Consider the following 25,103-nt stretch of genomic DNA (forward strand, 5'->3'; position numbering starts at 1 on the left):
TATTGAAAGAAATCAGCGAATTTAAAAGTAGTCAGAAAAGGCTCAAAATGTATTATTTTATTGTTTTTGACACAAAACTGGTGTCCGTGTACGCCCCACCTGAGGTGAGACAGAGTAGAATAGTGTACTTCATTTATTTGAGCAGTTAAAGGATACCCATATGATGCAACTCTGGGACACAAACCTCCAGAATGGGGCCCTCGAAGTGAAAGAGAGCACACTGCGCATGCACGGCGTGCTCTCCATTCACTTTTACAGAAGTTCCAAAAATAACCAAGCAGGCGCTCTCGGCTATTTTCACACAGAAGTGAATGGAAGAGCGCATCACACATGCATCACCACCTCTCTATTTACTGCTATGGGACAGCCAGAAATAACTGAGCGCTGAGCGCTGGCTCAACTATTTTCGGAACTCCCATAGCATTAAAAGGAGGGTGGCGGTACTTGCACAATGCAGTCTCCTTCACTTCGGGGGGTCCGTTCTGGAGATAGGAGCAGGCCCCAGAGGTGGGACCAGCACTTATCTGACATTCGTGGAATGTTCTAGTAATAAGTCATCAATGACTGAGTTGAGAATACTCCTTAAAAATGAGAAATTAGCAATGCAGCCTTCTTACAAAACAATCTTAAAAATAAATGAATAAAAAAAGTTATATCTGAAAGAACAGGATCCCTGGTGTAATTTAATTTTAGTGAACCCAAGTATTTTTAGTATACTGTTAGGAGATCTCTCAAGCAAGAGGAACTTACAAAGAAGCATTATGTTAACTTTCAATATACCAGTATGTCATATCTTTTTCATTTTTCTCTTTTTTTAATTTATTTTTTTAGATCAAGCCAAGATGTCTGATGAGTAAGTATTTTATATTCCAACTTAATATTTTATCTATTTTCTGATCACCACTTTATGTGGTTTACTTAGCTTTTTTTTAACAAATTTATTAAAATTTCAATGAGAAAAAATTAAAACAATAAGGATAATAGTCACACTCTATGGGCAGGCACATATATGGAAATCATATACCCCCATAGCAAAATTAAGAATAGGTCCCACTGAGGGGGCTTAGTGTAACCAAATGTACTACACCTTAATTAAAGTTAATGCTCCCTAATCCATTTTAAGGTAAAAACAATATTGTGCATACATAATATTTCTGTATAAGGGGGCTCTGTGTTTCTGACTTGATAAATGATAATAATCTGACTTCAGCCACCACTAGGAGGCGCTAACTACATATGGATTTATACAGCTAGTGGTGAACTCCATGGGATGTGTATAACAGTGCATGTAGCAAGTTCCCCTAGTGGTGGCTGCAGATAACAACAAGCCGGAGAACCACATGTCCTATAGCAGACATGTTGTGCCGTTATATTAGACGGTATCTGTATGTGATGGAAATGAACTATTCTCTGCATCATAAAAGCTGGAGTAATTTCACTTTTGTATCAATAATAAAATGTTTATGTCATAAAAGTCACATTAATAAGAGACAATCACATGAAGACTTAAGGGGACCTGGTCCTCATTTTCATAAGTGGCTGCTCATGAACATTTCTCCTCTATTGAAATTAATGGAGGTTATAGAAACCCTTAAATGTTAGCACTGAGCAGTTATGGACCACATCACGTAATGTCATTTATGTCCTTGGTTCGAAAAACCCCTTTAATTAATTATCCTATACAATGATTACATCCTATGTAATAGCTACCAGAGTTCTTCTTTTGATAGGCTAAGGAATAGTTAAGATATCTTCTTCTTTAAGCATCTCTGAATTTTTATGTTTTCTCTTTTTTCTTGCAGGGAAGAGGTGACTGTAAGTATTCTCTGTGGTTCTCTTTGGTCTTCAGTATGACTTAGAGTCACTGATTTGTCTGTTTTGAAGCTCTCCAAGTATTCCTCTATAATAGCAAGAATAAGCAATTAACCCACTCTTTGAGAAATCTATATTATAAAGAACATGTACTCAACTGTGTACACTCAAAATGCAACCAATTTCCCTTCCCGCATACACACTAACCACAAAGAAACAGCTGGTCTGAGTTGGACCCACTACCATAGGAGTGGTTACATGGTTAATTTAGTTTTGGCACACCCAGCACTTCTCAGTGTCCCAAACACAGAACACAAGTGTCACATTTAGGAAAACAAACAGAAGGTGGAACCACTGTGATGCTATTTGATTTGGGGCTAAACTCTTCCCAACTGCAAACAGATAGACAGCATAGTACCAGAAAGAAAGACATACAAGTCATCCAAACCCCTCTACAACCAAAGAGCCTTGAAAATAAATGATTTCTGGCATATATTGAGCAGCCAGTAGGGGAGAAATGGAAGAACGCCAAAATGAAAGGGGGGGCATGATATGAGGATGGAATGGGAAGGGTTACAGGGGTAGTCTGCAACAGACCATGCAATTATTTTATGTGTTCTTTAAAGAGAACCTTTCATCGGTCCAAACATTGTAAGATAATTATCAGGCTACATAGAGCGGTGCCCCGGGATCTCACTGCACTTACTATTATCCATGGGCACCTGTCACGGCGGACGTGCACAGTTTAACAGATAACACACCAACCGGGCTCTGGACGAGAGACAGGGGAAGGGTCACCTCCTAGTTTATCCCTGACCTCTTTCCCTGCAATGCTCAGCCCACAGACAAACCTTGAAGGTAGATTTGCTGTGTCCTCCAGCCTATACTAACAGAACCCTGAACTCCCTGAGATGGTGAAGTGGGGAGAAAGGAGCAGCCTGCTCGCACAGAACCTGGATGGGATAGATGACATAAACAACCAAACAAGAAAAGACACTTATCTGCTGAGAGCAGGAACAAACAGCCAACCTTCCCTCCAATCTTCCCAGACCATAATGAACAGTATAATCCGCTCAGAGCACTTAGCTGGAGACCATTTAAACTAATGACTCCACCCAGTGCACCTGATGCGAGGCGGATCCAGCACAGCATCAAAACAAATACTAGACTTGTGCTGCAATCCTGGCTGACCTCCGCACATCGTCAGAGTGGGGCATGACAGCACCACTCCGTTCGGCCGCTGTGTCCTCCCGTATCTTCACTGAATTGGTTCTACTAGGCGGAGTCTGCCCTGTTTTACCCTGGGCGTTCCTTCTCCCAGGCTGTAGCGCTGTCCAATTGCAGCGCACAGCTCACAGCCTGGGAGAAGGAACGCCCAGGGTGAAACAGGGCAGACTCCGCCTAGTAGAACCAATTCAGTGAAGATACCGGAGGACACAGCGGGTGAACGGAGCGGCGCCCAGGGATAATAGTAAGTGCAGTGAGATCCCGGGGCGCCTCTCTATGTAGCCTGATAATTATCTTACAATGTTTGGACCGATGAATTAAACAACATATTCTGCTTAAACATCCAAGATGAGTTCATACACGTACATTACCAAGTTTAGGTCCTGAAATCATCCTGTAATGTAACAGGTCTGGGCCTACTGAACTGATTGCTACTCTTCAGGGTATTGTCAAGGTGGACATCTGGAAGGGGACAGGCGAGACTGTGTAAGGGGACAAGCTGAAGTCAGAATAGGCAGAGAACTGTGCAGTACAGTAATCAGACCATAGGTCAGGACAGGCAACACAGGGTTGATACAGAGATCAGGCAGGGGTTAGGACAAGTAGCAGAGAATCAATCTGGGAAACAGGCAGAGATCAGGCACAGGAGGTCAGAATAAATGATAAACACACCTTTGCATGACTAGACAAGCTAAAAATGTATAGGTTTCCATACGGAAAAGTGCCCTATATACCCCAAGGAACACTGCCATTAGATGGGGACAGATTAGCCGTGTGTGCTTTGGCTCTTTAACAAGCAGGGGGAGTGAGGTCACATCCCCCTAAGGGAGAGAGCACCAGGAAGGAATGGGGCGGAGTGAAATCGAACACAGCTGGAAGGGCAGGTACTTCGGAAACTGTCGGAAAAAGGAGATGCTGGTGGGCATGGACAACCGATGTCACACATCCAGGAAGAGACAACAGAAACATAAAATTAAAATAAATCATTATCATCCTCACCAATGTTAAGATCTACCTAAAGAGATTGTCCACAGAAAAAAACCTTCCTGATTCCTGAGGCTGGCCTGTCATATTCTACTTCCTAAGAGTGTGCACCAAAATAGTGTTATCTTGGATGTATTAGAAACCATAACCTGATATAGACTTAATAAATGGGAATAACTGTATCCCAAATAGTTTAATCTGTGATTAACCCAGCCATGTAAGAATCATGGTGCCCATCTGTGTGCTGCATCTCCAACATGACCTCTAAAGCCCATAAAAATAGAATGGGGTCAAGGTGGGCACATATACCACCTGTTCAGATTCTCGTTGAAGCTGTAGGTAGTTTGTGTCTCATTCCTTCAACTCCAATAAGATTCCCAATAAGTGAATCCTGTGTAGGTCAACTTTGATGCCCACAGGCTATACTGTAGACAGTCTGCAAATATCACAGTGTTATGCTGGCCTGTACTGTCAAATACCCTTTCTCTTGCTCTTATGAAACCCCCTTTTTAGAATATTCCTGGGCAGGCAGACATTTCCCTTGCACAAAAACAGATACCTGTCCAGCTTGAAGTCTAACAGTAAGGCCTTCTGCACACGACCGTATGGCTTTTTCAGTGTTTTGCAGTCCGTTTTTCACGGACCCTTTGTTCCGTTTTTTTGTTTCCGTTGTGTTTCCGTTTCTGTTCCGTTTTTCCGTATGGCATATACAGTATACAGTAATTACATAGAAAAAATTGGGCTGGGCATAAAATTTTCAATAGATGGTTCCACAAAAATGGAACGGATAGGGAAGACATACGGATGCATTTCCGTATGTGTTCTGTTTTTTTTGCGGACCCATTGACTTGAATGGAGCCACGGAACGTGATTTGCGGGCAATAATAGGACATGTTCTATCTTTCAACAAAATGAAAAAACGGAAACGGAATGCATACGGAGTACATTCCATTTTTTTTTGCGGAACCCGTGAAATAAATGGTTCCGTATACGGAACGCAAAAAACAGCCCGTAAACTGGAAAACAAAACGGTCATGTGAAAGAGGCCTAATACCTAACACAGGAGATTGAGCATCTATTATATTTATATATATATATATATATATATATATATATATATATATATATAAAAGATAGGATAAGATGCCTTTATTGTCACTGTACAATACAATGAATACAATGTACAATACAATGAAATGTTGTTTGGAGCAATCCTAGATGTCATGGACAGAGGAACAAGAACTGACATTTAAATTAAAGTATTACAATAGAAAAAAAGAAACACATTGCACTAAAAAGCATTACTGTTCACAGTATATATATATATATATATATATATATATATATATATATAGCAAGAGCAAAGTAGAAAGTGCTTATGAATATATATACAAACTGATTCAGACACCACTGCAGACAAGAGATCATCATAGGGTCACGAATGCAGCAGTAACTTTCAGTCTGTGGTAGTTTCTATCCTAGGAAGCGGCAATAGTCTCTGAGCATTTAGGAGACGGATTGCTTTATTATAATAATATATATATACACTGCTCAAAAAAATAAAGGGAACACAAAAATAACACATCCTAGATCTGAATTAATTAAATATTCTTCTGAAATACTTTGTTCTTTACATAGTTGAATGTGCTGACAACAAAATCACACACAAAAAAAAAAATGGAAATCAAATTTTCAACCTGTGGAGGTCTGGATTTGGACTCACCCTCAAAATTAAAGTGGAAAAACACACTACAGGCTGATCCAACTTTGATGTAATGTCCTTAAAACAAGTCAAAATGAGGCTCAGTTGTGTGTGTGGCCTCCACGTGCCTGTATGACCTCCCTACAACGCCTGTGCATGCTCCTGATGAGGTGGCGGACGGTCTCCTGAGGGATCTCCTCCCAGACCTGGACTAAAGCATCTGCCAACTCCTGGACAGTCTGTGGTGCAAGGTGACGTTGGTGGATAGAGCGAGACATAATGTCCCAGATGTGCTCAATTGGATTCAGGTCTGGGGAACGGGCGGGCCAGTCCATAGCATCAATGCCTTCGTCTTGCAGGAACTGCTGACACACTCCAGCCACATGAGGTCTAGCATTGTCTTGCATTAGGAGGAACTCAGGGCCAACAGCACCAGCATATGGTCTCACAAGGGGTCTGAGGATCTCATCTCGGTACCTAATGGCAGTCAGGCTACCTCTGGCGAGCACATGGAGGGCTGTGCGGCCCTCCAAAGAAATGCCACCCCACACCATTACTGACCCAATGCCAAACCGGTCATGCTGGAGGATGTTGCAGGCAGCAGAACGTTCTCCACGGCGTCTCAAGACTCTGTCACGTCTGTCACATGTGCTCAGTGTGAACCTGCTTTCATCTGTGAAGAGCACAGGGCGCCAGTGGCGAATTTGCCAATCTTGGTGTTCTCTGGCAAATGCCAAACGTCCTGCACGGTGTTGGGCTGTAAGCACAACCCCCACCTGTGGACGTCGGGCCCTCATATCACCCTCATGGAGTCCGTTTCTGACCGTTTGAGCAGACACATGCACATTTGTGGCCTGCTGGAGGTCATTTTGCAGGGCTCTGGCAGTGCTCCTCCTGTTCCTCCTTGCACAAAGGCGAAGGTAGCAGTCCTGCTGCTGAGTTGTTGCCCTCCTACGGCCTCCTCCACGTCTCCCGATGTACTGGCCTGTCTCCTGGTAGCACCTCCATGCTCTGGACACTACGCTGACAGACACAGCAAACCTTCTTGCCACAGCTCGCATTGATGTGCCATCCTGGATAAGCTGCACTACCTGAGCCACTTGTGTGGGTTGTAGACTCCGTCTCATGCTACCACTAGAGTGAAAGCACCGGCAGCATTCAAAAGTGACCAAAACATCAGCCAGGAAGCATAGGAACTGAGAAGTGGTCTGTGATCACCACCTGCAGAACCACTCCTTTATTGGGGGTGTCTTGCTAATTGCCTATAATTTCCACCTGTTGTCTATCCCATTTGCACAACAGCATGTGAAAGTGTTGCTTCCTAAGTGGACAGTTTGATTTCACAGAATTGTGATTGACTTGGAGTTACATTGTGTTGTTTAAGTGTTCCCTTTATTTTTTTGAGCAGTGTATATATATATATATATACATACTGTGTGTGTATATACAGGGTGGGCCATTTATATGGATACACCTTAATAAAATGGGAATGGTTGGTGATATTAACTTCCTGTTTGTGGCACATTAGTATATGTGAGGGGGGAAACTTTTCAAGATGGGTGGTGACCATGGTGGCCATTTTGAAGTCGGCCATTTTGAATCCAACTTTTGTTTTTACAATAGGAAGAGGGTCATTTGACACATCAAACTTATTGGGAATTTCACAAGAAAAACAATGGTGTGCTTAGTTTTAACGTAACTTTATTCTTTCATGAGTTATTTACAAGTTTCTGACCACTTACAAAATGTGTTCAATGTGCTGCCCATTGTGTTGGATTGTCAATGCAACCCTTTTCTCCCACTCTTCACACACTGATAGCTACACTGCAGGAGAAATACTAGCACAGACTTCCAGTATCCGTAGTTTCAGGTGCTGCACATCTCGTATCATCTGAAGGCAATTGTCTATGCTGTGAAGATATGAGATGTGCAGCACCTGAAACTACGGATACTGGAAGCCTGTGCTAGCATTTCTCCTGCGGTGTTGCTATCAGTGTGTGAAGAGTGGGAGAAGAGGGTTGCATTGACAATCCAACACAATGGGCAGCACATTGAACACATTTTTTAAGTGGTCAGAAACTTGTAAATAACTCATGAAAGAATAAAGTTACGAACCAAGCACACCATTGTTTTTCTTGTGAAATTCCCAATAAGTTTGATGTGTCACATGACCCTCTTCTTATTGAAAAAACAAAAGTTGGATTCAAAATGGCCAACTTCAAAATGGCCGCCATGGTCACCACCCATCTTGAAAAGTTTCCCCCCTCACATATACTAATGTGCCACAAACAGGAAGTTAATATCACCAACCATTCCCATTTTATTAAGGTGTATCCATATAAATGGCCCACCCTGTATATATATATATATATATATATATATATATATATATATATATATATTATACAGTGATCCCTCAAGTTAAAATTTTAATTGGTTCCAGGAAAACCATTGTATGTTGAAACTATAGTAAGTTGAGAAATCAGTTCCAAATACCCAAAATGTCATCCAAGATAAGAGAAATTAAAGATTTAAGAAAAATAAGCAGATTACTAAGACAGATACAACAAGTCCTTACATATAACAGTCAGGAATGGCTGCTAACTGGCAAATAATAGAGCTATTTTACAAGAGAAGTGGCCTTGATTGATTGGATCTCAGTCTGAGGCATTGTATGTTGAGTTCTGGGTTTAACTTACGAAAAGAACATTGTATGTTGAAAATATTGTATCCTGAAACCATTATATCTTAAGGGATCACTATATATATATATATATATATATATATATATATATATACAGTACAGACCAAAAGTTTGGACACACCTTCTCATTCAAAGAGTTTTCTTTATTTTCCTGACTATGAAAATTGTAGATTCACACTGAAGGCATCAAAACTATGAATTAACACATGTTGAATTATATACATAACAAACAAGTGTGAAACAACTGAAAATATGTCATATTCTAGGTTCTTCAAAGTAGCCACCTTTTGCTTTGATTACTGCTTTGCACACTCTTGGCATTCTCTTGACGAGCTTCAAGAGGTAGTCCCCTAAAATGGTTTTCACTTCACAGGTGTGCCCTGTCAGGTTTAATAAGTGGGATTTCTTGCCTTATAAATTGGGTTGGGACCATCAGTTGCGTTGAGGAGAAGTCAGGTGGATACACAGCTGATAGTCCTACTGAATAGACTGTTAGAATTTGTATTATGGCAAGAAAAAAGCAGCTAAGTAAAGAAAAACGAGTGGCCATCATTACTTTAAGAAATGAAGGTCAGTCAGTCAGCCGAAAAATTGGGAAAAATTTGAAAGTAAGGGCTATTTGACCATGAAGGAGAGTGATGGGGTGCTGCGCCAGATGACCTGGCCTCCACAGTCACCGGACCTGAACCCAATCGAGATGGTTTTGATGCCTTCATAGTCATGAAAATAAAGAAAACTCTTTGAATGAGAAGGTGTGTCCAAACTTTTGGTCTGTACTGTATAAATATATACTGCCTGGCCAAGAAAAGGTCACCATCTGGATTTAAATAAGCAAATAGTGTAAGATCCCCCTGATCTACTTTACTCGCCTCCGGCGCTTGACTTCTCAATTCGTGTGGAATCAGTTTTAGGCATGGCTTGGCCATAGTCTTTTGACTCGCCCTAAACTAGAGGGAGGGACAGGTTTACCTAACTTTTTGACATACTATAGGGCTGCAGTTACGAACTGCGTCTTGGATCTTTTTCATAACAAGGATACTAAGATGTGGGTAGAAATTGAACATGTAACGAATCCCCACCTTGCAACAGGCATATTTTGGCTGCCCCCTAATTCTTTATGTAATCTCCCGCATGCCCAATCTGATATGCTCCTCCCTACTTTAGCCGTCTCATGGATTAAGTTTGCACCTAAATTAAATTTAGCCAAGATCCCAGCACCCCTCTCAATGCTCACTGATCATCCAGATTTACCTGTGGGACTTAAACAGGTGCCCGCCTTTCGAGTCAATCACACATCTACTGTCAGACTGAGAGACATCTGTTCTTCAACTGGAATACGCCCTCTAGAGGACCTATCACTCATACCCCCGCCATCTCCCGGAAGATGGCTCCTCTATTTTCAGCTCAGGGGGTTCGTTAGTTCTCTGATGCCTGGTTTGCAGTCCCGCACATCTCTAATGGAGTTTGAAAAGTTATGTGTTGCTCAGGCGGCCCCTGGCCATGCTATTTCTCTACTTTATGCCATGCTGAACACTGAGGTGACTGGAGACAGCCAATCTGGAGATTCCTACCCCAAACTCAAGTTTATGTTGGATTGGGAGACGGAATTGGGTGAGACCTTTACTGGGGATCAATGGAGGCGTTCCATGCTTCTTTCTCATAAGATTTCTATATCGTGTAATTTGCAAGAACATTGTTACGACTAAGGGTCCAGTACCCGAAACGCGTCAACGCTTTGATTCTGTGTACCAAGTGGCTGTGTCTGCTGTCTATTCTATGTATCAATAAAGAAGAAGTTTTTAAAGAGGATCTCTATTTGAATCCGAGACCATTCCTTTTCAAGTTACTTGCAGTCTGCAACGGGGACACACCCCCAGGGTTTCTGGAGTCGGGAATATTCATTGACCAGGAAGGTGAGCTAGATAAAGTGTTTTTGCTATAATTTGCAAGAACTCAATTATAAAATACTTACCAGATGGTATCGGACACCGGAGAAATTGCATCGTTTCTATCCCTCGGTTTCTGAGCTATGTTGGCGGTGCCTGGGTGCTAGGGGGACCATGACTTATATATGGTGGGAATGCCCGAAGCTTAACCCGCTGTGGGTAGATGTCTTCAAGCTTTATAATTTTCTATTCCGGGCCACCATAGCATCCTCCCCTTCCATCGCTCTTCTATCTATTTTCCCGGGACGGATCTCGCATATTAAAAAGGGTTCATTACGGCTTTTTATGTTGGCCATGAGACAAATTATACCGCGCAATTGGAAGTCGACCGAGAGTTTGAGAAGGATTACCTGGGCCTCTGCACTGAATGTGTTGATTCACAGAGAGGAGATGTGTGCCTCTGACCATAACAAGATTCCGGCGTTTCTTAAGGGTTGGGAGCCATGGTCCAGGTTTAGAGCCTCTTCCTCGTTCTCGGTTTGGGTGGCTTCTGGGGTTCTCCCTGATTCCCCTCCATAAGAGTGCCTAGCTACTCACTTGCTATGTCCTATGATTTTCTCCCCTCCCCCCTCCTCGTGTGTGTCGTCTTGTCTCCCCCCTTTTCTGTCACTGTTTGTCTAGAATTATTGGCCTATATAGCATGTTTGAGGCCTTATTAAGCCCTCTTGGGTTTTGATTCCTCTGACTATGACAGTTGGTTGTTTGCAGTAAAGTTACATGCTTATACCATGTCCTTGATGTAGCTATGCACTATCTGACACTATACTGCTGTTTGCGATTGCATGACGTACTGTAATAGTATGTGTGGTTTCTATACTGCAATTTGTGATGTTTCCTTTATGATTATAAAAGATAATAAAATCTTATTGAACCATAAATAAGCAAATAGTTAAGAGCCTCCCAGTTGGTCACATCTAGGTTTAGCAACGTTATGTGCCTAAAGAATGAAGTCAGCTAACTAATGACCATTCCATCAAAGGATTTTTTTCTTCCCTGATGGCACTGGCATATGCCAAGATGACAATGCCAGGATTCGTCAGGCTCAAATTGTGAAAGAGTGGTTCAGGAAGAAAGGGACATCATTTTCACACATAGATTGGCCACCACAGAGTCCAGACCTGAAACGCATTGAGAATCTTTGGGCTGTGCTGGTGAGGACTTTGCGCAGTGGTCCAAATCTCCCAATACAAGATCTTGGGGATTAAATTAATGCAACGCTGGACAGAAATAAATGTTGTGACATTGAAGAAGCTTGTGGAAACGATGCCACAACGAATGTGTGCCGTAATCAAAGCTAAAGACTGTCCAACGAAATATTAGAGTGTGTGACCCTCTTTTTTGGCCAGGCAGTGTATATGATCACATTAAAACACAACTCAAGATATCTGAATTATAAGTAAATGAACCTATAGTTCTCCACAATTAATCAGTTCTTGCACCTTCTTCCCACAACTCACTTATCTCCTATCCACAGAATAGGGAGGCCAAGCTTGGTACCAGTCTCTACAAATAGTATCCTCCACATTGCATGATTAGAGTGTGGAGGCGTATGGCTTATGTAAAGGTCAAACATGTGCAATCCCAGTCCATTTAAATTCAACAGGACTGATGTAAGCAGCACTCCCACTGCAACTATCGGGATCAGGAAAAACACCAATAGTAAGGATGTATTCACACTGTTAGTGTTCGGTCAGTGCTTATTAGCCAAAACCAGGTGTGGGTCAAAAACACAAAATAAGTGCATAATTTTAACCCAATCAGCCTGACATAATGATCTCCAGCCTTGTGCTCGTCAACATTCTCACCTGAGTTAACAAGACGATTACTGAAATGATCTCAGCAGGTCCTTTAATGACAGCAATGAAATGCAGTGGAAAGGTTTTTTTGGGATTAAGTTAATTTTCATGGCAAAGAAGGACTATGCAATTCATCTGATCACTCTTCATAACATTCTGGAGTATATGCAAATTGCTATTATAAAAACTTAAGCAGCAACTTTTCCAATTTCCAATATTTATGTAATTCTCAAAACTTTTGGCCACGACTGTACATTATCACGGCATTAAACAGCTTAGTGCCATATTCAAACCTGATCATAACACTGTGCAAAGGGGGAACTCATGATCACTGGCTCCACTATGGAAATCACTCTGGGACTAGACAAAGGTCTCCAGGGCTATCTCCTATACAGGGCTGTTAGGTAATACTAGCAGGATGCCCTAAGAGATGTTTGTGCACATTTCTATGTATTATACACTTACTATTAAAAAAAATTGCAGAATGTTTATTTCTTGCATGACCCCCACAAAATCAAATCCATAAAAAATCTGATATTAACTGAAAAAGGATAGATATTGCTTATTAATATCAATCATTGTTATCAACCGCAATATCTGGGGTTACTGGTATGAAAAGGGTGGAATATTACCAATTATCAGATGACAACGGTCATTATTCCCCTTTTCCCCCTAGCTCGTGGGATTGTTCTGAGTTTATACCACAGCTACAGTATGATGCCTTGGTATCACCAGGAATAACACACAACTCTTGCAGATATAACATAAAAGACACCTTACTTAACTACAATATTATACAAATACTTTCAATATCATATAAGTATACATACACAAAAAAAAAAAAAAGTATACATACACTATGTAACTGGCCTATAGTCTAACAATATAGACAAATGATACTTAGCCTTAGAATGTATGGTGGTCCCACTTCCTCCCTCTGAGACCTCACAGGAAGCTGGTCTCGCGGAGGAATGCCCCGTGGCTAGGTATATTAACACCTGCCTCTCCCAATTCATTGTATCTGTGATATAAGCACAGGAAGGGGCGGGGTAATGACTATGGAACCACATGGCAAAGTGATGTTACTCTCTCAACCATGTGTCTAATTTAAACATCAAAACAGGGCTGAATCTCAGCCCTGTAACATTAACCTAGAAATAACCCCAGAATAGTACATATAGAAATTACAACTTGTCCTGCAACAAGGCCACATGGAAAAATAAAAAATGTATTAGTTCCAGAATAAAAAATTGAAAAAATTTGTCCTACAGCCCAAAAAATGGTTTGGTGATGAGGTGGCTTTAAAAAAATAAAAATAAAAAGTTTAAAGGGCTTCTGTCACCCCACTAAAGTGATTTTTTTTTTTGGGGCTAGTTAAATTAGTTATATAGCGATATATGAAAATATAATTGTGTTACTTACATTGATCCAGCAGTTTATTCAAAAAACGAAGTTTTATCATATGCAAATTCGGTCTCTACCAGCAAGTAGGGCGGCTACTTGCTGGTAGCTGCTGCAGAAATCCGCCCCCTCCTCTTGTTGATTGACAGGGCCAGCCGGGATCTCCTCCTCCGGCCAGCCCTGTCGGCTTTTCAAAAATCGCGCGCCTGTGTGGATTCGGCGCAGGCGCTCTGAGATGAGGAGGCTCGTCTCCTCAGAACTCCCTCAGTGCGCCTGCGCCGATGACATCACCGAAATAGAAGACGTCATCGGCGCAGGCGCACTGAGGGAGTTCTGAGGAGACGAGCCTCCTCATCTCAGAGCGCCTGCGCCGAATCCACACAGGCGCGCGATTTTTGAAAAGCCGACAGGGCTGGCCGGAGGAGGAGATCCCGGCTGGCCCTGTCAATCAACAAGAGGAGGGGGCGGATTTCTGCAGCAGCTACCAGCAAGTAGCCGCCCTACTTGCTGGTAGAGACCGAATTTGCATATGATAAAACTTCGTTTTTTGAATAAACTGCTGGATCAATGTAAGTAACACAATTATATTTTCATATATCGCTATATAACTAATTTAACTAGCCCAAAAAAAAAAAATCACTTTAGTGGGGTGACAGAAGCCCTTTAATCTTAAATGTATTCGGAGAGAGAGTACGCCTGATAGAAATGACTGGTCCCACAACACACTGCATTTCTCATCACACTCTTTCTATTTTTCCTGTTCATTAATGTAATAAGGTCTCAATGAGCTGACAGTGGTTGCACATTTGTGAGTTACCGCCTGTCAATATTCAGCAGTACCGTCACTGATATTTTGGCTTGTGATTTCCCCTAATAAGATGCATTTCTATTTTTGGTTACACTGATTTAATGAAAGGTGGAAAAGAAGAGATTGAATTTTACATCAGATCCAAGCTGACATTTGACTGGTTCAGCAAGATGTAAAATACCATAAGGAGGTTTCTGCTCATATGAGTCATAGAAAAGAAGTCTCGGAGATGACGCATTCAGCTGCTTCACTTGTACACTGCTAGTACGGTGTGAAGAAGTATATGACACGTCACTGAAAGAGGCCATACTGTTACATGGAGTCCAGTAGCCCATTATTGAGTTCCAAATCTTGACTTCTACTTTACTTCTATGGAGTTAAAGGGGTATTTCGGTAATTTGAAGTTATCCCCTATCGGCAGAATAAGGGATAACTATTAGAGAGGTGGGAGTCCTACAGCTGGGCCCCCAAGAGAACGGAGCCTTATACCCTGCAGGACTCCCTCCCAAAATAATCTGAAAGGCACTGCCGCTCCATTCATCTCTATGAGACTGCCAGAGATAGCACAGTATATTGCTTGGCTATTTCCAGCAGGTCTCATAGAGATGAATGGAGTGGCAGTGTGCATGCTCAACCTGCCATTTCATTCATTTCTGGTGCTCTACTTCTCGTGATTGGTGGGTCACAGCAGTTGGACCCCACAGATCTCTCCTGTGGATAGGGGATAATTTCAAATTACTGGAATATCCTACTAAATAATAATATTTGGAGTTGGGAGTTGAGAATCTCTGAGGATGGACTCATTATTGAGTTCAATGGGAGCTTTAGAAACCTATATTCAGTGGTCTCCCCTAGTAGTTGCTGCTGGTGGTGAATTTCACAACCAAACCAAACACAATCTTCTCTCTCAAACAGTATGAAGAGGAAGAGTATATTGAGGAAGAAGAAGAGGAAGAAGAACCTGCTCCAGAGCCACCAAAACCTGCACCTCCTCCCCCTCCTGTTGTAGCTCCACCACCACTCCGGCGGAAGTCATCTGCAAACTATCGCTCCTATGCCACCGAACCACACGTCAAGGTAAAGAAAGATGAAAGGTGTTAGGTTTCTGTATCAATATATGCTTTCTATTGCATGTCAGTTTGGTTAAACTCATTGGAAAAATTTCAAGCAGGAGTAACTATCCAAACACTAACATTTGCACCCTCCTTGAGAATAAACACACAGGACAACCAGACTACTTTTGCTGGGTGATGGTTGGGCACAGCTTTTATTTCAATTATTTAAAACAGAACCAATTTAAGGCACACAGGTATTAACATTTAAGGCTAGGAAATGGTATGACGACTGCTGGACTCCCAATGCATAAGTGGGCCATCCAGGCTCCTCCACACATCACCGCCATATTACAGATAGCCAGCTATAACATAGTTTGAGCAGAAAAGCAATGTACACTACAACTTTTAAGTAAACAGTTAAGAAACCCATAGGCAATTGACAACCGGCTAAAAACTAGCATGAAACCCGTGAAAAGGGAGAAGGAGGAGTCTGACAAGTTGCCTCCAGGACCAGATAGGGAAGAGGAACAACATAGAAACTGAGAACAGCTTAAATAGCCATCCCAGGAGGAAAGAAATGGAACAGCCTGGGCAATGGCAATATCCCAAGCTCAACCACGTGCTACCAAAACCAAGGGGGAGCAACCATTGATGTAGGTGAATTCAACTGGGTTTGTGGCTTGTGGCTTACTACCAGAGCCCATACTAAAATAAGTACCCTCCCTGGCAGGTTGTGTACATGAAAAGCTAGTAATGATTTGAGGGAGTAGGCGAGTATTGAACTACCAACACACATACGTAATGTGGTTTTATAAAAAAAACTTATATACAGTCCTTTATTATATATTTATTGTGTCTTTTTCCCCAGTATTAGTTGGGTATGTCATTTATTACCAATATGTTTTTGTGTTTTCCAGCGAAAACCGAAGATTACTGCATCTAGGAAACTGCAGCTGAAGGTACTAAACAAAATAAATCAGAATGAATGCCAACTTTTTAACTAGGCCTTTTGTGTTTTAAGGCTGTAATATTGAGAATTACAGATTTTGAGTCATACATGGGACCACCAGGAACTTATCTAGATGGCAGAATAATATGTCTTCTCTCTGGCTAATTACCATACCATTTAACAGGATTGTGTGGTGTAGAAAACCCTCATCTAATCTTTAGAGTGGAGACTGGTTGCAAAGAGTGTCTCTTTGGAGTACTTTTGACATCCATGCCTTGCACTCACATCCTATTGATTTAACCTAATAATGACCAAGTGCCATATGTATACACTGCCTGTGCCTTACCCCAGACCTGGGGGTATCTGAAAATTGCAAGTTATATTTTGTGTTAATGTCATGTTATGTATTTGCTGTCTACTTCAGCAATGATAAGGTATAGTCGGCATCAGGAATGGAACGTACCATTCCATTTAAATGGAAGCCTGTAGTGAGGGAGCTTGTCCATCTGCTCCTGCTCCAAGGGCCTTCGGGACTGGTGATCCAGCTCAACTGTGAAAACCACTACTCCAGGGAGGCTGCAGGTTCGCAGGCCACAGAAGTTCAACAAGCTACAGAGTTTATAGACAGCAGAGTGATCAGCACTATAGCTAAACATAGTCTGCTGCAGGTGAGGGGATAACACAGTTAAGACACCCATCATCACAGTTCAGGACTGTTTACTCAAAAGCCTGCATTTCACAAGTGGGCACCTATAGCCACAAGAGCCAGCCTATAGCTGTTAGCAAAGGGAAATCAGAGAGAAGGACTACTCTAGTGTGCTATCATCTGCCAGCTTGCCTTCCATCATACCTCATCATCTGAGAATAGAGACATTGCACGCGACAGCTGGATGTACTGTGACTCATCCATTGCACTCAGTAAAGAAGAACATTTGTTGTTTTTCTATGTCTGCCTGATCCTTTCACACCACCTTTTCACTGCACCAAACCCCCAGGGAGCAACAGCCTGAGGGAGTACACTGTGACATAACATCTCATTAGGGCCCCTGCCACTCCCATCCTCTGTACTGGCTCCTCGGGGACTCGTTGCACCTGGACATGGGCTTTACTCCCACAGGATTGCAGCTCCTGCCATCTAGCAGGAACAGGTTAGATGGCTGGCCCTTAGAGACAGTGGGGGACTCTGTGGAGAAGACAGAATCAGTGTATAACACCATCTTTCTCCTGAGGACACAGACAGTTTAATGCAATGGTGAAGAAAGGAGCTGTCAGCTCCTTGCTCCACCATATACCCAGCCAGTGCTCTTCCCAGCAGCAGGCACAATGTAGTGTGGGGGAACTAAGGGGAGTAACTACTGTGTGGGAGCACTAAGAGGGCATAACTACTGTGTGGAGGCACTGAGGGCATAACTACTGTGTGGGGGCACTAAGGGGGTAAAGCTACTGTGTGGGGGCACTAAGAGGGTAAAGCTACTGTGTGGGGGCACTAAGGGGGCATAACCACTGTGTGGAGCACTAAGGAGGCAAAACAGCTCTGTGGAAGCACTAAGAGGGCATAACTACTGTGTTGGGGAACTAAGGGGGAGTTACTACTGTGTGGGGGAAGTAAGGGGGAGTAACTACCGTGTGGGGGGAACTAAGGGGAGTAACTACTTTGTGGGAGCACTAAGAGGGCATAGCTACTGTGTGGGGGCACTAAGCGGGAAAAACTACTGTTTGGGGCACTAAGGGGCATAACTACTGTGTGGTAGCACTAAGAGGGCATAACTACACTGTGGGAGTACTTAAGGGGCATAACTACTGTGTGGGGGAACTAAGGGGGAATAACTACGGCGTGGGGGCAGTAAGGAGGACTAACTACTGTGTGGGGGACTGGGCAGAATTGGGCATGTATAGATTGGGTGTAGTTAGAGGCGTGTGAAAAAAAAGTGTGTCGCTCATTTTGTCCCTCTTTGGATTTTTTAAAAGTTGGGAGGTGCGGGTAGATGGGAAGAAATGTTTCTACAATAACCGGCATTATAGTTATGATGTATTGTTAATGTATTGCAGTGTTATTTTTTATTATAAAATGTGGTTACAGAAAGATCTCTGCTGATTGGTTTAAGGGAGCTCAGCGACTGATAACGTCAGTCACTTATATGGATCAAATTGTATCTTTTGATTTTTTTGAATAGACCTGACCTGAATATTTATGAGGCAGGCTGTGGCAATGGCAAACGCAGCTTTTTAGATTTAGTGCCCCTCTAACTAAATACATCATGTCCATGCGCTTATGATGTGCAAGTGTTCACTAATATTTTAGACTTTCTGTGTGTTGGTATTATTTTCATGAATGTCACTTTGTTCTTTTAAGAGTCTGATGCTGCAGATTGCGAAGAGTGAGATGGAACATGAGGAAGAAGAGAAGGCCCAGGAGAAGGAGAGGTTCTTGTCTGAACACTGTCAGCCCCTACAACTTTCTGGACTGTCTTTGTCTGAGCTGCAGGTAAAGGATAGAGGTTTACAGTGCAGGTTATCAAGGAACAGTATCCGAGGAAACTGTTAGAACATCACATGCAGGTACAGACGTTATTGTATGATATGTGATATGAACCCAACACGTGTGAAATATGTCATACTTCTGGAGCCGGACAATTAGACATCATCTATAGTTATCATGATCTGGACCCCCTTTGACCCTTACATTAGAGAACTGTGACAGCCTTTCTGCAAGCTTTCCTGCTTGCATGTAGGTTTCCAAACACAGTACCCATATTAATTGGATGGATCATAAAATAAGCAGATCAAGATATATATATATATATTGTAGGAAGGCGCAAGGGTCCGATGTTAACGGAAGGTATGTGTCACCGAGGTTCCTGGCCTCGGTGAAGTAAGAGCCGGTATTTTCAGGTGTCAGCGGTAGCTTTGCTATCTTAGAATGGCTGTATAGCTGATCCGGGACGGCTCTTACTGGGAGTAGCCAAAGTGATGGGTGGGTGACTACTCCCCACGTTCCAGGCCGAGTCTTAACTGGCCTATAAAAAAAACAGCCGGCAGTATCAGCTGTGAGTGATTACCTCTCTCTGACAGAGGAGCTCTGGCAATCGCTGGTGTGGGAACTGAGCCCTGTGCTGGGCTGAAAAGCTGAGACCTGTGTGTTGGGAGTGCAGGCCACCTATAGCCTGCATTTGGACTGCTGGAGGCAGAACCACCGACAAGGTGACGTTTTTGTTATGCACAAACTTTCTACTCGGTGTGAACAAACACCAACCTTGCAAAGAGTGTTTTTGTTTGACCTTGTGTGAATAAACGCGGACATTTGAATTACGAACTTGTAATTTGCCTCTGTACTGCACCCGCTTATCCCATCTACCAGAGCGAATCCCCACTATATATATATATAGACCGTATACAAGTATTTCAGTACCCTAATATACCATACATTTTTAAAGGGTTAGTCTTATGAATAAATATTCAGAATTGTTATATCGATGGCTCAAGGCAGCCGCTACTCCATTCACCAGTCCCGAGTCTTGGACGCCATGCAGCCCAGACCCTGCGCCTGTTTACCTGTATTGATCCTCCGCTGCCTGACCTGACCTGTGCCTGTTACCCATACTGAGCCCAAAGTCATTGTGATCTATCTACAATGATCTGTATTGCCCAAAAAAAGCATATACACAAAAATACATAATGGGTTATTTTGTCACAAAGTAGTACTGATGACCCCCTTCCTTCAGTTCTTCCTCTTAGTAGTGTTCACAGAAATTATAGTAAAACTCAGTGACCGGGCCCCTGAAATGAACTACATCATTATTAAAGTTATGTCCACTGCGCTGCTTTATATCTGTATAAAGCAGCTATTTTTGTTTAATTTAAGATTACAATTGTAGCTGCAGGAAGCCACCACTAGGAAGAGCTTACTGCACACACATTTATAGTTGGCTCCCTCTAGTGGTGGCTGCAGATGGTGTCGGTCAGTGACTGCAAGTAGGGGAAGCGGTTTAGTGCTGGGACCCATAGCAGATGTGTGCCCTACTCTAACAATTGCTTATTTTGTTTTACCATTTTCTGCTTGTTCTTCAATGCTTATCAGCAGAATAGATCTTAAAGGGAGTCTGTCACTTCCCTAGGCTACTATTAGGACAGTACTACATTAACAGTACTTCTCATGTTAAGTCGGGATCACAAAAGTTTAAGTTCATAGTGTGTGTGCCTGAAAAGCACCGCAGTAATACAATGATAGGGCTCATAGGCCAGTGCACAGGAAATCCTCTTCATTATATGTCCTATGAATGTATTACATAGAGGAAGAGGGAAGTATGAACATAAAAATGTACAACCCTGACAATAGTACTGCTTCTATTAGCGCTCCAGGGATGACTGATTCCCTTTAAGGTCCTAAGTATGACGGCCATGTTTCTAATAAAAGTCTCTTCTATTTGTAGGATCTGTGCAGAGAGCTCCATGCCAAGATTGATGTTGTAGATGAAGAAAGATATGACATGGAAGCAAAAGTCAATAAGAACATTAATGAGGTATTTGTTCCCTTTTTATTAAACTAAAGTTCTTTTCCCATCACATTTGAGTCATACAGTTGAGGCATCTGCAAAAAAAACGCAGCTATTCAGTACCCTTACAAATACCCACACAATACCTCCATACAGTATCCAAATCTGCTCTAACCAGCCTTTTAATAGATGGTGTCCTGTGCGGTTCCTTCTGCTGGTGCTCGGCACGTGATGCACTGCCACACAGGGTATAAATAATCATACCACACAGAGCCGAGATATAAGCAGTAACTATTTGCATCCTGCATGTAATAACAATTCTGGAGCATCTAATCATATCACTCTGTGCTGTGCCATTCCTGTATTATTCCTGCTAGAAGTTTACAAATAAATTACCAGCAGACTGCAGTAAAGGTACTGCTGGGTGTTACCAGTAGTGAAAGTGTCTGACTCTGCCCAGTTAGTGCTACTGCTGTCAGACTGTGCAGGGACACCCCCCCCCCCCCCCCCCAACTTGTTACCTCCCCCTCTGTACCCTTGCTGCAGACTGCTAGCAATTCATTCATAACTTCTAGTAGGAATAATAAAGGAATGGTACAACATAGAGGGATCAGAATAGATGCTCCAGAATTGTTATTGCACGGAGAATGCAAGCAGTTACTAAAACGGACATGTCGGGAGAGGTGACAGCTCTTCTTTAAGCGAACAATATGGTATCTAAAGAAAGGTGGTCCCCTGTGCAAGAACAGGATATGGTCTCTTTGATTTCTGGAAATTTGATGGTACATTTGGTATCTCCACCCCTGTGCTTACCTGACTGTAGCTAGTTGTGATGTCACAGCAGATTAGCTGACCAAAGCCCACTTGTGATGTCACTGCAGCCCACTTGTCTGAATCCCATTTTTAATGTAACAGCAGATTAAAGGACTGAAACACAAATGTGATGTTATAGCACAGAGTCAGCAACCTTAGGCACTCCAGCTGCTGTGAAACTACAATTCCAGTACTGGCATTGATACTTAGCAACTACAGTCGGGTCCATAAATATTGGGACATCGACACAATTCTAACATTTTTGGCTCTATACACCACCACAATGGATTTGAAATGAAACGAACAAGATGTGCTTTAACTGCAGACTGTCAGCTTTAATTTGAGGGTATTTACATCCAAATCAGATGAACGGTGTAGGAATTACAACAGTTTGCATATGTGCCTCCCACTTGTTAAGGGACCAAAAGTAATGGGACATAATAATAATCAAAAATTCAAACTTTCACTTTTTAATACTTGGTTGCAAATCCTTTGCAGTCAATTACATCCTGAAGTCTGGAACGCATAGACATCACCAGACGCTGGGTTTCATCCCTGCTGATGCTCTGCCAGGCCTCTACTGCTACTGTCTTCAGTTCCTGCTTGTTCTTGGGACAAGTGAAATGCATGCTCAATCGGATTCAGGTCAGGGGATTGACTTGGCCATTGCATAACATTCCACTTCTTTCCCTTAAAAAACTCTTTGGTTGTTTTTGCAGTATGCTTTGGGTCATTGCCCATCTGCACTGTGAAGCGCCGTCCAATGAGTTCTGAAGCATTTGGCTGAATATGAGCAGATAATATTGCCCGAAACACTTCAGAATTCATCCTGCTGCTTTTGTCAGCAGTCACATCATCAATAAATACAAGAGAACCAGTTCCATTGGCAGCCATACATGCCCATGCCATGATACTACCACCACCATGCTTCACTGATGAGGTGGTATGCTTAGGATCATGAGCAGTTCCTTTCCTTCTCCATACTCTTATCTTCCCATCACTCTGGTACAAGTTGATCTTGGTCTCATCTGTCCATAGAATGTTGTTCCAGAACTGTGATGGCTTTTTTAGATGTCGTTTGGCAAACTCTAATCTGGCCTTCCTGTTTTTGAGGCTCACGAATGGTTTACATCTTGTGGTGAACCCTCTGTATTCACTCTGGTGAAGTCTTCTCTTGATTGTTGACTTTGACACACATACACCTACCTCCTGGAGAGTGGTCTTGATCTGGCCAACTGTTGTGAAGGGTGTTTTCTTCACCAGGAAAATAATTATTCGGTCATCCACCACAGTTGTTTTCCGTGGTCTTCCGGGTCTTTTGGTGTTGCTGAGCTCACCGGAGCATTCCTTCTTTTTAAGAATGTTCCAAACAGTTGTTTTGGCCACGCCTAATGTTTTGGCTATCTCTCTGATGGGTTTGTTTAGTTTTTTCAGCCTAATGATGGCTTGCTTTACTGATAGTGACAGCTCTTTGGATCTCATCTTGAGAGTTGACAGCAACAGATTCCAAATGCAAATAGCACACTTGAAATGAACTCTGGACCTTTTATCTGCTCATTGTAATTGGGATAATGAGGGAATAACACACACCTGGCCATGGAACAGCTGAGAAGCCAATTGCCCCATTACTTTTGGTCCCTTAACAAGTGGGAGGCACATATGCAAACTGTTGTAATTCCTACACCGTTCACCAGATTTAGATGTAAATACCCTCAAATTAAAGCTGACAGTCTGCAGTTAAAGCACATCTTCTTCGTTTCATTTCAAATCCATTGTGGTGGTGTATAGAGCCAAAAATTATTAGAATTGTGTCGATGTCCCAATATTTATGGACCTGACTGTATATGTGTCACTTGGCCGAGTAATGGCTGTTATTTAGGTAGAGAGGTAGACATGCCATATACACAACTAGTGCAGCTGCAAAGGCAAGGGTGACTGTCTATGACTAGTACCCCATGTCAGTGGCATACATAGAGAAGTAAGGGCCCCATAGCAAGGATCAAACCAGGCCCCCCACACAGGACAGATGGGTTTCTGCCTAAACCCTTTTCAATGACCCTTGGCCCATTTTTCCACTGTCTTATTTGCTAAAAGTTGTTTCTTTAGAGGGTAGAGTCCTGACCGAGTTTTCACCCCCAGTAGAAGAGGAGATAATCTCAACTAAGACTGGGCCCCCTCTTGCCCTGGGCCTTATAGTAGTCGCATGGTCTGCCGCTATGGTAGTTACGCCCCTGCCCGCGGTCATCAAATTAGTTGGAAATCAAGGAGCCATATACTGTTCTTGCTGCCATCTCCCTTTGGGTAAACTACTGAGATATCACAAGAATGTCTCAGTCTGGAAGTTAGCTGTAATATGTAGTGAAGTGGTCACCACTTCAACCCCACAGGACGTCCGCATGGGAAAGGAAAATCCTCAAGTATAGTAAAGATATCCCAGCGGGCGTTGATTCTTCAATTGATGTACCCTTTATTTCATCATAGCAATAATGCAACAATGTAACAATGGACGCGTTTCGGCCCGTCCAGCCTTCGTCAGCTGAAGGCTGCATTTATTAGGCTAATTATGTATGGATTTTATCAGGGGCATAACTAGAGTTCTATGGGCCCCAGGGCAAACTTTGAATTGGGGCTCTCCCGCGAGCCTCCGCCCCCCCATGAGCCTCTGCCCCTACCCCTGCCCACAGAGTATTTCATTTTCATTTGAGCCTGGGCCCCTCATTATTTGCTGCCCCTGGCTGCCCTGTTATGGCTGGTGCGGGGGCTTCTGAATTCAGACACACTGCCTCACGGCACCACTGATCATCATTCATGTCCCCCCTTTGTATGAAGCCGGACGCCGGTGTGCGCCATTTTTTATATAAAAAACAAAACAAAAAACTACCTACTCTTGTTTGTTCGGCTCTCCTCACTGGAGCGCTGAGGCGGCCGGCAGGCTCGTCATTCCTGGCTGCTGTGATCCCGCGAGACCTGCCGCGGAGGTCACAGGTCTCGCTCTGACAAATAAGCGCAGCCACACAAAATATTGGGAGGGCCCGCTTCACTCCATCTATCCTGTGGGCCCCCTTGAATTAGGGGCCCGGTCACAATTGCGACCGCTGCGGCCTCCATAGCTACGCCACTGGATTTTATTACAAGACACATACTGCAACTTACAGGACCCATAGGCTTTCATAGAGCAGACATATCCAGAAGTGCTGCATTTATGTCTGAATTTATATTTTACTCAGTAGTGGTGAAATGGGTGCTTTACCCCACTGGCATCTGGCACACATATTAGGAATGATTTATTGTCTCATACAGAGGCACAACACTGTTACTGTCACTTTACCTGGTACATAAGCATAATGGTTACAGTCTCTAGAAGAGGTCCACAGCTTGATGGTTTCTCTCACACTTGATGAGTATATACAACA

The 25,103-nt window shown here is 42.8% G+C and overlaps 1 protein-coding gene across 3 annotated transcripts in view; it reads left to right on the forward strand.

The window, feature by feature from the left end:
* Window positions 1-25,103, forward strand: part of TNNI3 (troponin I3, cardiac type) — a 48,716-nt gene that overhangs the window by 14,758 nt on the left and 8,855 nt on the right. For all 3 annotated transcript variants that reach the window (XM_040432443.1, XM_040432437.1, XM_040432429.1), the window contains 6 exons: window positions 832-853; window positions 1,803-1,815; window positions 15,296-15,457; window positions 16,353-16,394; window positions 18,738-18,869; window positions 20,815-20,904. In XM_040432443.1, coding sequence (XP_040288377.1) covers window positions 843-853; window positions 1,803-1,815; window positions 15,296-15,457; window positions 16,353-16,394; window positions 18,738-18,869; window positions 20,815-20,904 — 450 coding nt within the window. In that variant the 5' untranslated portion in view covers window positions 832-842. The remainder of the gene's footprint in view (window positions 1-831; window positions 854-1,802; window positions 1,816-15,295; window positions 15,458-16,352; window positions 16,395-18,737; window positions 18,870-20,814; window positions 20,905-25,103) is intronic.

The sequence above is a fragment of the Bufo bufo genome, chromosome 1, assembly GCF_905171765.1.
Source record: "Bufo bufo chromosome 1, aBufBuf1.1, whole genome shotgun sequence".
Lineage (NCBI taxonomy): Eukaryota > Metazoa > Chordata > Amphibia > Anura > Bufonidae > Bufo > Bufo bufo.